The following is a 12,132-nucleotide window of genomic DNA, read 5'->3' on the forward strand; positions in this document are numbered from 1 at the left end:
GAGTAGAATGGTGATTACCAGGGTTGCATTTGGATGGTGGGTTGGAGATCTGTTGGTCAAAGGACACAAAATTTCAGTGAGATAGGGGGAAATAAATTCAAGAGATGTATTGTGTGACATGTTGACTACAGTTACTAAAACGATGTGTTGTACAGTCCTGCCTTCTATTCACAGGGAATATATTCCATGGAACAAAGTCTGCACTTACTCAAGTTCCTGATATAAATTGGGATAGTATTGCATATACCCCAGGCACATACGCTTTAAATCATTTCAAGGTTCCTTGTAATACCTAATGCAATAGACATGCTATGTAAATAAGTGCTATACTGCATTTCTTTTTATCTACTTTTATTGTCGTGTTATCATTTCCATTATTTTTTCCACATATTTTTGATCTGTGTTGGTTGCAGCCACAAATGCGAAACCCACAGATGAGGATGGCTACAGAACCCACAGATGAGGAGGGCAAAGAGGGCTTATCCCAGGGCTCTGTATCCGTACAGCTGAAAATTGCTGAGTAGATTTTTAAGTGTTCTTACCACAAATACACGATACGTATGTGAATTAGCTTGATTTAGCCATTCCACAATGCATACTTCAAAACATCATGGTGTACACCATAAATATATACAATGTTTATCTGTCAATTAAAAATAAACTGATTTTTAAAAATAAGAGTGCACCTGCTGGACACTCCGCCTCAAGGCTGCGCCTCTGTTGCTTTGAGGCCACTGGCGGCAGGGGAACTTCATCCTTCCGGGAGATGGTGGCAGAGTCAACTTGGGCCTGTGGGGACAAGGCAGAGATGGGCGTGAGTGGCTTCCAGACCTTACCTCTCCCAGGATCCGTCTCATATTCCCTTCACCCCAAGTGACAAAACTCATCAGAGCTTGGGCTTCTTTCCAGCTCCAAACTTTCATTCTTTTGCATCCGTGTTTGTTCCTTGGCCTGCTAGGGCAGCTATTTTCTATAAAGAAAAACACATCTGTGTCCTTTTCTCATATTATAACATAAAATATCTTTACCTCAGAAAATGTGAGCAGAAGAGTTATTTTTATTTTTTATTTTTTTGATAGAGTCTTGCTATGTTGCCCAGGCTAGAATGCAGTGGCTAGTCACAGGTGTGATCATAGTCCACTACAGCCTGGAACTTCTGGCCTCAAGTGATACTCCTGCCTCAGTCTCCCGAGTAATGTGGATAACAGAAACACACCACAGTGGTTGGCAAGAAAAGATTTTATAAGAATATAAAAGGCCAGGGGCGGTGGTTCACGCCTGTAATCACTGCACTTTGGGAGGCTGTGGGGGGCGGATCGCGAGGTCAGGAGATCGAGACCATCCTAGCTAACACAGTGAAACCCCATCTCTATTAAAAATACAAAAGATTAGCCAGATGTGGTGGCGGGTGCCTGTAGTCCCAGCTACTTGGGATGCCTCAGCATCCTCCAGAATCTGGGAGGCGGAGGTTGCTCTGAGCCCAGATCACGCCACTGCACTCTAGCCTGGGCAACAGAGCGAGACTCCGTCTCAAAAACAAACAGAATACAAAAAACACATATAACCCCTTCAAGCCGAAATAGCATCTAACATATTTAGTTTGACCAAGTGTTTAATTGACCTAGTGGGTGAATTCTGTCTCTCTCTCTCTCTGCCACACACACACACACACACACACACACACACACACACACACAGATACACAGTTTTATAAATGAGGGTTATAATATAACCTTAAAGAAAGTCAGGATATAGCATCAAACATTAAGTAATTTCTACTTTACAAGGGACTTTTTGACAAGCTGTTCCCAGTAAATATCAAAGAGTTACAGAAAAAGATGAAACAGCAATTCAGGGATTCTGGCCATGATCTGTGTGTTATAAATGACAACGAGAAGACAACTGGAGAATCAGAACAGAGTCTGCTTATTAGATAGTGGTAACGTGTTGATGTTAATTTCCTTGCTTTTAGAAAGTATACACTAAATAATTCAATAATAGCTTTCATCATGCCAACAGCTATTTTTCAAATTTTTGTGTATAGTTTTTGTAACTTTTAAGTTGGGAGTGTTTTAAAGTACAAAATTAATTTAATTGTAGACTTACATTTAATTAAATTTAATATAATCTTGCTCCTGAGTAAAAACAAAGTGGTTACAACAAAAGCTACTTGTGCTGGGCTCTGTTCAACTGCCTGGAACTAAACGAGACAAAATGTAGCTTTCTTCCACATCAAAGCCTGTCTAGTAGTTGGTGACGGCGAAGCTAAGGCACGTTTCCCAAATCCTTCCTTCTCGGGCTGCAGTCCCTCTAGGTTCAGGCGATGTCTCTGTCTCCTTTCTCTGCTCTCACACTCTTACTCCTTCTGAAAACCAACTTTGCATTTTGTCAATTCTTTTTTTTTTGGAGACAGGGTCTCTCTCTGTCATCCAGGTTGGAGTGCAGTCTCTGCTCACTACAGCCTCTGCCTCCCGCGCTCAAGTGGTGCTTCGACCGCAGTCCCCAGGTGACAGGGACCACAGACAGGAGTGTGCCCCAACGCCTGGCGAATATTTGTGTATTTTGTACAGCTGGGGTTTCACCACGTTGCCCAGGCTGGTCCAACTCCTGAGCTCAAGCGTTCTGCCTGCCTGGGCCTCCCAAAGTACTGGGATTACAGGCGCAAGCCACCACACACGATCCGTTTTGTCAGTTCTTTTTGTGGTCTGTATTCTATTTCCTTGATTTATGTTCCTCCTTGTTACTTTGTTTGGTTTAAATTTATGCTTATATTTTATGATTGATTAATGTAGATCTGCAGGCCATACATTTCACATTTTTGACAGCTTTAATGAGACACAATTCACATAATTAGTAATTATGATGATTCATATAATTCACCCATTTAATGTCTACATTTCAGTAGTTTTTAATATACTCATAGCTATGCAATCATCGCTATAATCAATCTTAGAATATTTTTATCACTCCACAAAGGAACTGCATGCCCTTCGATAGTAACTCCCCATCTCCCCAACTCCCAATTCTTTAGTAGAAACATTGAAAGCTGTATTATTTCACCCCGAGCACTGTTAGCCATTTCCCACCAGTTTTGAAGTTATATTGTTATTATTATTTATTTTGTAACATTTTACCTTCCCTTTTGATTTCTTCTATGAACCACAGATTTTTTAGAAGTGTATTTTCAATAACCAAATTTTAGAATTCTCTACGGACTGTTACTGATTTCCAGTTTCGTTTCATTAAGTGTAGAGATCGTATCGTGTGTTTTATAGCCCAGAACCCGGTCTATCTTGGTGAACGTATCATGAGCATAGAAAGGAATGAGTGTTCAGTGGATGTTCCACTCTTGCTCTTTAAATGTCAGTTAAATCAAGGTGGTTCACAGTGTGCAGGTCGCTTGCCTCTTTACTGGCGTTTTTATCTGATCGTGCTACCAAGTGCAGAGAAACAGCTGATCTAATCTCCTTTTCATTCTATTTTTGTGTTATGTGTTTTGAAGCTGTATTACTAGGCATATACAATTTGTGATTATTATTACACTCCTTGAAGAATTAACCTTTTTAACTACAAAAGGTCCCTTTTGAGCTCCCATAATATTCTATGTCCTAAAATTGTTACAGTAGGTAGCTAGTCAGGTATGAGCAGGGCAGGAGGGCTCTCCAGCTTCTGACACCAGTAGGGTTGGGCGACCATCAGGTGGTTGATAACTGTATCTCTAAAGTAATCATTGGTTACAGCCGGGCATGGTGGCTCACACCTGTAATCCCAGCACTTTGGGAGGCCACGGCGGGCGGATCACGAGGTCAGGAGATCCAGACGATCCTGGCTAACATAGTGAAACTTCATCTCTACTAAAAATACAAAAAATTAGCCGGGCGTGGTGGGGGGCACCTGTAGTCCCAGCTACTCGACAGGCTCAGGCAGGAGAATGGCGTGAACTCGGGAGGCGGAGCTTGCAGTGAGCGGAGATCGCGCCACTGCACTCCAGCCTAGGTGACAGAGGGAGACTCCTTCTCAAAAAAAAAATAAAAATAAACGAAAAACTGGTTATAGCCGATGCCAGAAAAAAGCAGTCTCCCAATACATAGAAAACACCTGAAACTGATCAGTAGTTTCCCAATAAGATTTCAGGAGTGGGGAGAAGGCAAGATCCTGGAAGTATGCCAACCCATAAAACCCCAACTCAGGCAGGCGGGCTGCACACTGTTTCTCAAGTCACCTGCTTGGCCAACTTCCAAGTTGTACTTTCCTTCTCTTTCCCTTCTTTCCTTTCCTTCCTGTTCTAAAGCTTTTTAATGAACTTTCACTCTGCTCTGAAACTTGCCTCCATCTCTCCTTCTGCCTCATGCCCCTCAGTCCTATTCTTTCTTCTCAGGAGGTGAAGAGCTGAAATTGCTGTGGAACCATAAGGATTGGCCACCTTCAACGTAAAGTAACTCAGATCTCGTCCACTGCTAACAAAATCACCTTCCTCTGATACTGAGATAGCCATGGCAGTTTTCTTGGCCTTACACTCTGCATAGTGTATCTGTTTCCATCTATTTACTTTCAACAGACAGCATCTGTGTCTTCCTTTTAAGTCCCAGCTCGTATAGACAAGATATAGCGGAGTCTTGTTTTTTCAGCCCTTCAAACTCTTTCTACCTTTGACTGTAGTGTCCAGTGGATTTACAGTTAGTGCAATAATTGATAGTCGAAATAGACCTATAAGTTTACCATTTAAACTATGGTTGTCTAGGCTGGGCACGGTGACTCACACTTGTAATCCCAGCACTTTGGGAGGCCAAGGTGGGTGGATCATGAGGTCAGGAGATCGAGACCATCCTGGCTAACATGGTGAAACCCCGTCTCTACTAAAAAAATACAAAAAAAATTAGCCGGGCATGGTGGCAGGCGCCTGTAGTCCCAGCTACTCGGGAGGCTGAGGCAGGAGAATGGCGTGAATCTGGGAGGCGGAGCTTGCAATGAGCCAAGATTGCGCCGCTGCACTCCAGCCTGGGCGACAGAGCGACACTCCCTCTCCGGAAAAAAAACCCAAAAAACTATGATTGTCTAGTATAATTTTACTCCTTTTTCCCCTGCATATTTTAATGTTAATTACCTTTTAGAATTCCATTTTAACTGGATACTGACTTCTTATGCAACATATTTTCATGATCTATGTGTAAGTGCTACAAGGAATACAGTATACATTCAAGTGTTTATATTCTATTGAAGGTTTTTAAAAAATAGATTTATTGAGGTATAATGGATACGAAACAAAGTGTATATTTTTGAAGCATGTAGTTTGGTAGATTAGGATGTATGTATACACTGTGGAACTACCGCCATTACAAGATAATGACAAGTCTACCGTCCTGCAGTGTTTCTTCATTTTTCACTGTAATCCTCTCCTCCGCTTTGCTCCTATGTCCCCAACAACACTTCTTCTGCTTTTTGTCACAATACATTAGTTGCATTTTAATAAGACGAGGAATCAAATGGTATGCATTCTGCTTAGGTTCCTTCACACGACATGATTTTCTGTGTGTGTGTGGTTTTTTGTTTTGTTTTGTTTTATTTTGGTTTTTGTTTTTGAGACACCATTTTGCTATGTTTCCCAGGCTAGTCTTGAACTCCTGGGCTCAAGTGATCCACCCACCTTGGCAGGACTACAGATATGAGCCATCACACCCTGCCCACCCACCCTGACCCATTAACTATTATGAATTAAAGGCTATTGAAAAACATCAGGTGCAAGAACATGCTTTGACCTCTTTTGTGTTTCCTAAAAGCAGGAGATGAAAGTCCCCAGGGAAACATAGGACAATCTCTGTTGCGGGAAGTCAGGGACCCCGAACGGAGGGACTGGCTGGAGTCGCAGCAGAGCAACATAAATTGTGAAGATTTCATGGACATATATCAGTTTTCAAAATTAACACTTTTATAATTTCTTACATCTGTCTTTACTACAATCTCTGAATGTAAATTGCAAAGATTTCATTTTAATATGGACATTTATCAGTTCTCAAAATTAATACTTTTATAGTTTCTTACACCTGTCTTACTTTAATCTCTTAATCCTGTTGTCTTCATAAACTGAGGATGTACGTCACCTCAGGACCACTATAAGTGTATCTAAATGTACAAATTGATAGTAAAATACACGTTTTTGAACCATATGAAATCAGTGCACCTTGAAAAAGAACAGAATAACAGCGATTTTAGGGAACAAGGGAAGACAACCTCAAGGTCTGACTGCCTGTGGGGTCGGGCAGAATAGAGTCATATTTTTCTTCTTGCAGAGAGCCTATAAACGGATGTGCAAGTAGGAGAGATATCGCTAAATTCTTTTCCTAGCAAGGAATATAATATTAAGACCCTAGGTAAAGAACTGCATTCCTGGAGGGAGGTCTATATACGGCTGCTCTGGGAGTGTCCTACGTGGTTGAGATAAGGACTGAGATATGCCTTGGTCTCCTGCAGTACCCTCAGGCTTACTAGGATTGGGAAACACCAGCCCTGGTAAATTTGAGGTCAGACCGGTTCTCTGCTCTCGAACCCTATTTTCTGTTGTTTAAGATGTTTATCAAGACAATACATACACCGCTGAACAGAGACGCTTATCAGGAGTTTCTGATTTTGCCTTGTCCTGTTTCCTCAGAAGCATGTGATCTTTGCTCTGCTTCTTTGCACCTTTAAAGTATGTGATCTTTGTGACCTACTCCCTGTTTGTACACCCCCTCCCCTTTTGAAATCCCTAATAAAAACTTGCTAGTTTTGTGGCTCAGGGGCATCATGGACTTGCTGATATGTGATGTCACCCCCGGAGGCCCATCTGTAAAATTCCTCTCCTTGTACACTTTCTCTTTATTTCTCAGACCGACTGACACTTAGGGAAAATAGGAAGAACCTACGTTGAAATATTGGGGGCGGTTCCCCCAAGAAATCTCCTTATTTTTAAGGATAGAAGTCAAGGCCAAGAGAGTACTGTGCAGACCTTGTTAGAATAGAACCACTCATCTTTTTAGCTTCCACATATTTACTTGCTTCTTCACAAGTTACTTGGTCTAATTCAGTACATAAGTAACTGACTCTCACTGCATCTTCTGCACCAGGTAAAACTTGCATTAAATAAATGTGTGTGTTGGCCGGGCATGGTGGCTCATGCCTGTAATCCCAGCATTTCGGGAGGCCAAGGCGGGTGGATCACCTGAGCTCAGGAGTTTGAGACCAGCCTGGCCAACATGGCAAAACCTCATCTCTACGAAAAATACAAAAACTAGCCAGGTGCGAGGGTGGGCACCTGTAATCCCAGCTACTCAGGAGGCTGAAGCAGGAGAATTGCTTGAATCTGGGAGGTAGAGGTTGCAATGAGCTGAGATTACACCACTGTTACTCCACCATGGGCGACAGAGCAAGACTCCATCTCAAGAAAAAAAAAGTAGTATGTGCTTTTATCCTGTGTACCTGTCTTATGTCTATTTAATTCTCAGGCACAGCCAAAAAAAAAAAAAAAAAGCCCTTAAAGGGGAGCTTAGCTTTCCTCTATGACTCAATGGTGACTCTATCCAAACACCATCCTCCAGGCCAACAATACCACATTCTAAGGCCTTGCACCAGCATGGCATCTCTGGAGGAGGGGCAGGCAAGGGTGGTGATCTCATGCCTCCCTCACTGTACCTCCTTTAGTTATATGATTCCTGGTGTCACCTCACCCACCACACCGTGGGCTCCAGGGAGCAGGATTCACATGGGGTTCGTCCATCCTCCCTGGCTCCAGCAGACTCCAAAGACAATAAAGGGCTCACTATCTATTTCCTGGGTCAATCACTTTCCCCCCAAGCCCATGAGGTGAGCACAGCTTACAGCCTAAGGACAGGCTCCAGGCTGTGGCACAGAGAGGGGACCCTGAAGAGCCCTGTGGACTCTGCTGAGGACCCACAGGAGCTCCCCGAGGCCAAGTGCAGGACAGAGATCAGAGAAGCAGCTGCTCAGAGAACTCTAGCTCTGCAGAGGCCCAAATATGGCTGCCATTATACAGAAGGTGAGGCCAAAAACGCTGGAGACATTGCTCCTGAATCTCATTTTGTCATTTGTAAAAGAGGGAAAATGATCTACCCTCATCTCCCCAGGTTGTTAGGAAAATCCACTACCTGAAAATGTGCAGTCACTGGCTGAGAGCAGGACACCAGCTGCCCAACAGCACAGGCTCGGGGCATGGCACTGTACCCACTGTCCCCATCCCCAACCTGGAAGCTAGAGCCTCGCTGTCCTGCCACTCCCAGATACAGGACAGAGGACCGGAACCAGGACCGTGGCCTCTCAGTAGGGGCTGGGAGAGCAGCCATCTGCAGTCACCTGGATGGAGACCTTTCCTGCTCACTCTTAGAACTCCAACCCGGGCCAGGCACCCACCAGTAGGACAACTGGAAGCGTGGCAGGTAAACCAGGCTGTGGCCCTGCAGTGCCATCACTGTCCTCACTTGAACTCTGGCTCCTCTGTTCCTTGATGGCCCCTCCACATGGTGCTCCACTCCAGTCTTAAAAAGTTTCTGCCCTAAGCTCAGGGAGCCGGTACTGAGGTGCAGGTAGGAGCAGGTGCAGCCTCTGCTGGGTGGAGGACATGTGCCCTGGGGATCCAGAGTCCAAAATGACTGACACCAGCCCTGAGGATGTAATTCATCCTCCCACACCTGGTAACACAGCCCTCTGAGGTTTACACAGGGCTGCTGAAGATCTTTATCTCCTCTTTACTTTACAGGCAGGAGCTGGGGCCACACCAGTGTCACAGAGCTGGAGGGGAAGCACAGCAGGGCCCAGCTGTTCCCAGCCTCCAATCTCAGGAGTCCTTGAGGAGCCTCAGAGTCTGAGATTCTGAACCATTGGATCTATTCGATTCCTACTTTGATAAAGAGAGGGGCGGCGTAGAAGCACCTGTCACGGAGATTGAACCAGTCCAACGTTGACAGACCCAGGACCTGGGGTCAGGAACAGAGCTCAGCTCCAGGCTCATCTGATATCCTCCTGAAAGCCTGAGGACGGAGACCTTATCTCCATTCACAGGCATGGTGGGTGGCAGGGAATTGCCCCAGCTGACCATGGTTTCCCAGGTGCATAGCTGGGAATTCGGTCTTCCCTGCCACCCTCCCCTGCTGTCTCATCTGGATCCCCCAGTAATCTACTGGGAGTAGATTTGGTACTTTGGTACTCCTAGTACCAAAGAACTCCTGTATCCTTGAAAATTCCTAATACCATGAAGGAATGAAAGTACACAGCAATGTGATGAATCACGTTTTACTTCCTAGACTAGCAAAAAACGAAAGCTAAGTGTAGCAAGGGTGTAGGGACACAGGCACATTTGTGGACTAGGTGTGAGTATATGCTGAGTTCAATGGTCTTTTGGAGCAAAATCTGTGAACATCTAAAGAAACTTCTGAAATCATTTATCCTACAGAAGTAGAAGTAAAATTATACTTCTAAGGAGTTGCCCAATAAGCTGGTGCACATGGATATGTGGACACACAATACATACAAGGGTATTTAGTACAACATTGTTGGAATTAGCAAAGGCAAAGTCAGGGTAGGATCTAACAAGCTGCCCCTAGGCAGTAACAGTGAATTAACCTTTGGCTTACCCATGCAGTAAAATACCCTTATTTAAAGGAAGATCAATCTGAATGTACTGCCATAAAACATCTAATGTGATTTGTGTTAGCTCCAAAATTTTAAAGAGCGATTGCACATTGAAATGCATTTGATAAGGCAAGACTGATGGAGGGAACAAAGCCTCCTTTGGGATGTATAGAGTTCACATTCCCAAAACTGAGATTCACGTTGCTGGCCTTGTCTACACTGGTCATCCACGCATTCTCTCTTCAAGTCCACTGTCCTAACACAGCCATTCTTCTACCTGCCTCAGGTAGGTCCACCCACTATAAACTATTGCAGAAGTCGGCTGTATAATTTTTGAGAGGTGAAAATGTTACTGCTTTTCTGAATTTAGTATTAATTTGTTGAAAGAAAACATGCAAACTCTCATAGTTCCTATAATCTTGTTTTATCCTCCCCCTTTTGTTTTGGTATTATGTAAGGAACCTTAGAAAGTGCTGTTGGCAGAAACGTCAATCACTCTGAGAAAGTCCTGGCAGTCTGCACATTTTACTTATAATACGTCCTTACTCTGCACCCCACCACCAATCTCAGTTTTCAAAGCCAACTCACAACGAGAACTTTACACCTTTTATGCTGAAGGAAGGGGCCAGCCCGCGGTCCTGTCTGTGCGATGCAGAGGGAACACACGGGTGACACTGAAAGACACTGGTTAACCGCTTCCTGCCACTTTCAGGGCTCTAGAGGAAATTAAAGTTGCAAACACAAGCGTTGGAAAGCTTTTTCACCGGCTGTTTGTTAAACGGATCTCCAAGGAACACGTTTAACAGTGTAAACATAGGGTTAATTTTTTTTTTTTTTTTTTTTTTTGACAGAGTCTTGCTGTTGCCCAGGCTGGAGTGCATTGGTGCAATCTCGGCTCACTGCAACCTCTGCCTCCCGGGTTCAAGCAATTCTACTGTCTCAGCCTCCCAAGTAGCTGGGATTACAGGCGCCTGCCACCATGTCTGGCTAATTTTCGTATTTTTAGTACAGACGGGGTTTCACCAAGTTGGCCAGGCGGGTCTCCAACTCCCGACCTCAGGTAATCCCCCCCGCCTCGGCCTCCCAACGTGCTGGGATTACAGGTATGAGCCACCACGCCAGGCCTGGGTTAATGTTATTAATGAACGGACAAACGAAAGAGGCCACGGCTCTGTGGCTTCCAGAGGTTTACTCCGGAGTTTCCATCTTGACTCCCTCCCTCCGTTGATTCTGGAACTTACTCTGGGGCAGCTCAGTGCGGTCCTCGCCTCACGCGACAGCCAGGGGGAGCGCGCGCTTTGCTCCCTCGCAGCCGGGTCGCTCCTGCCCAGCCAGGGGACCACCCAATCTTCCCGACTCCGACGACGGGTTCGTCCTGCCCGGGCATGCCCCGCCGCAGGCGACCCGGGCCAAGCGTCCCCGCCGTGTCCCCCTCTCTCTCTGCCCACTCCCGGCGCCAGGTGCGCTCTTCCCCAGCCAGGGACCGCGGCGGGTACTCACCGGCAGCAGAACCGCGACGACGACGAAAACAAACTTAAGGGTCTTGGGGTCCGGGAGCCATGGTGTGGTTCCCGACGCCGTCCTGGCTCCTGGAGAGCGCCCTGCTCGAGCGCTCGAGGCGGTCGGGGCGCTCTGTCCGCAAAGTCCCATGAGAAGGGAGGTGGGTGGAGGCTCTTCGCCCCTCTGAAGTTTGGGTAAAAAGCGCCAAACTCAATCAGAAACCGTCCGGAAACGGTCCCCGTAGCTCGTGCGCGTGGAAAGGTTCCCGCAGCTACACTGGCAGAATTGGCGCGCGCACCTCCGCTTTTATACCCCGGAAAAAGGCGTGGTCACTTGTTCTCCCTTCCCGCAGTCACTTCCAGGCACTCAGAAAAGGGGCACGGCCTCCCCCAGTACTTCCGGGAGGGCCCAGGTTGTGTGCGTGGGTGCATGGACGGAGAGGAACTAGTTCTTGCCGGCAGTGGTGACCCAGGGCCTGTGGTTTGATTCCGGGTCCTGTCCATGCTGTGGCAAGCAGAAGGGGTAGAAGCTGAGGTGCTTCCCACTGCGCTGCTGTAGTCGGGGTAGTGAGGTTCAAAGGCGGCACTGGAGGCCTGTCCTGAGCCTGCTCCCTCCCCGGGACGCCTGTCTCTCCTCTTGTTAAACCCTGAACTACTTCCTGGCTTAAGGACTTCAGTCCACTCTTAGCTTCTGCTCCCACTCCCTCCCCCTACAGCGGCCTCACTGACCACTGCTCTGATGCCACTGCCTCCAGCCTCCTTGCAGCTGTGACCCAGCACCAAGCTTCTCTGGCAGGGGCTTGGCACCCCTCAGTAGCAGGTGCCTGGCACCAAGGAGGGGCCCAGTGAGTACATGAGTGGACAGAATGAAGGACGCAGAGGCCATGACGGGCACATGCAGAGGCTGAGGAGTAGGTAGGAGGGAGAGGAAAGCCAGGGGCATCCCTAGCCACAGCCTGGCACCCTTTGCATGGTCAAGGCACAAACACTCCCTGACCAGCCTTCAGGGCTCTAG

At 46.3% G+C, this 12,132-nt stretch overlaps 1 protein-coding gene across 3 annotated transcripts in view; it reads right to left on the minus strand.

Moving 5' to 3' along the window:
- TNFRSF10D (TNF receptor superfamily member 10d) overlaps positions 1–11,678 on the minus strand; it is a 29,165-nt gene extending 17,487 nt beyond the window's left edge. For 2 of the 3 annotated variants that reach the window (XM_077943244.1, XM_077943243.1), the window contains exons 1-2: positions 11,119–11,678; positions 687–789 (exon numbers count right to left, since the gene is read on the minus strand). In XM_077943244.1, coding sequence (XP_077799370.1) covers positions 687–789; positions 11,119–11,268 — 253 coding nt within the window. In that variant the 5' untranslated portion in view covers positions 11,269–11,678. The remainder of the gene's footprint in view (positions 1–686; positions 790–11,118) is intronic. The other variant, XM_028852462.2, reaches the window with a different exon arrangement.
- Positions 11,679–12,132: the final 454 nt, after the last annotated feature.

This window comes from Macaca mulatta, chromosome 8 (genome assembly GCF_049350105.2).
Source record: "Macaca mulatta isolate MMU2019108-1 chromosome 8, T2T-MMU8v2.0, whole genome shotgun sequence".
In the NCBI taxonomy this organism is placed as follows: domain Eukaryota; kingdom Metazoa; phylum Chordata; class Mammalia; order Primates; family Cercopithecidae; genus Macaca; species Macaca mulatta.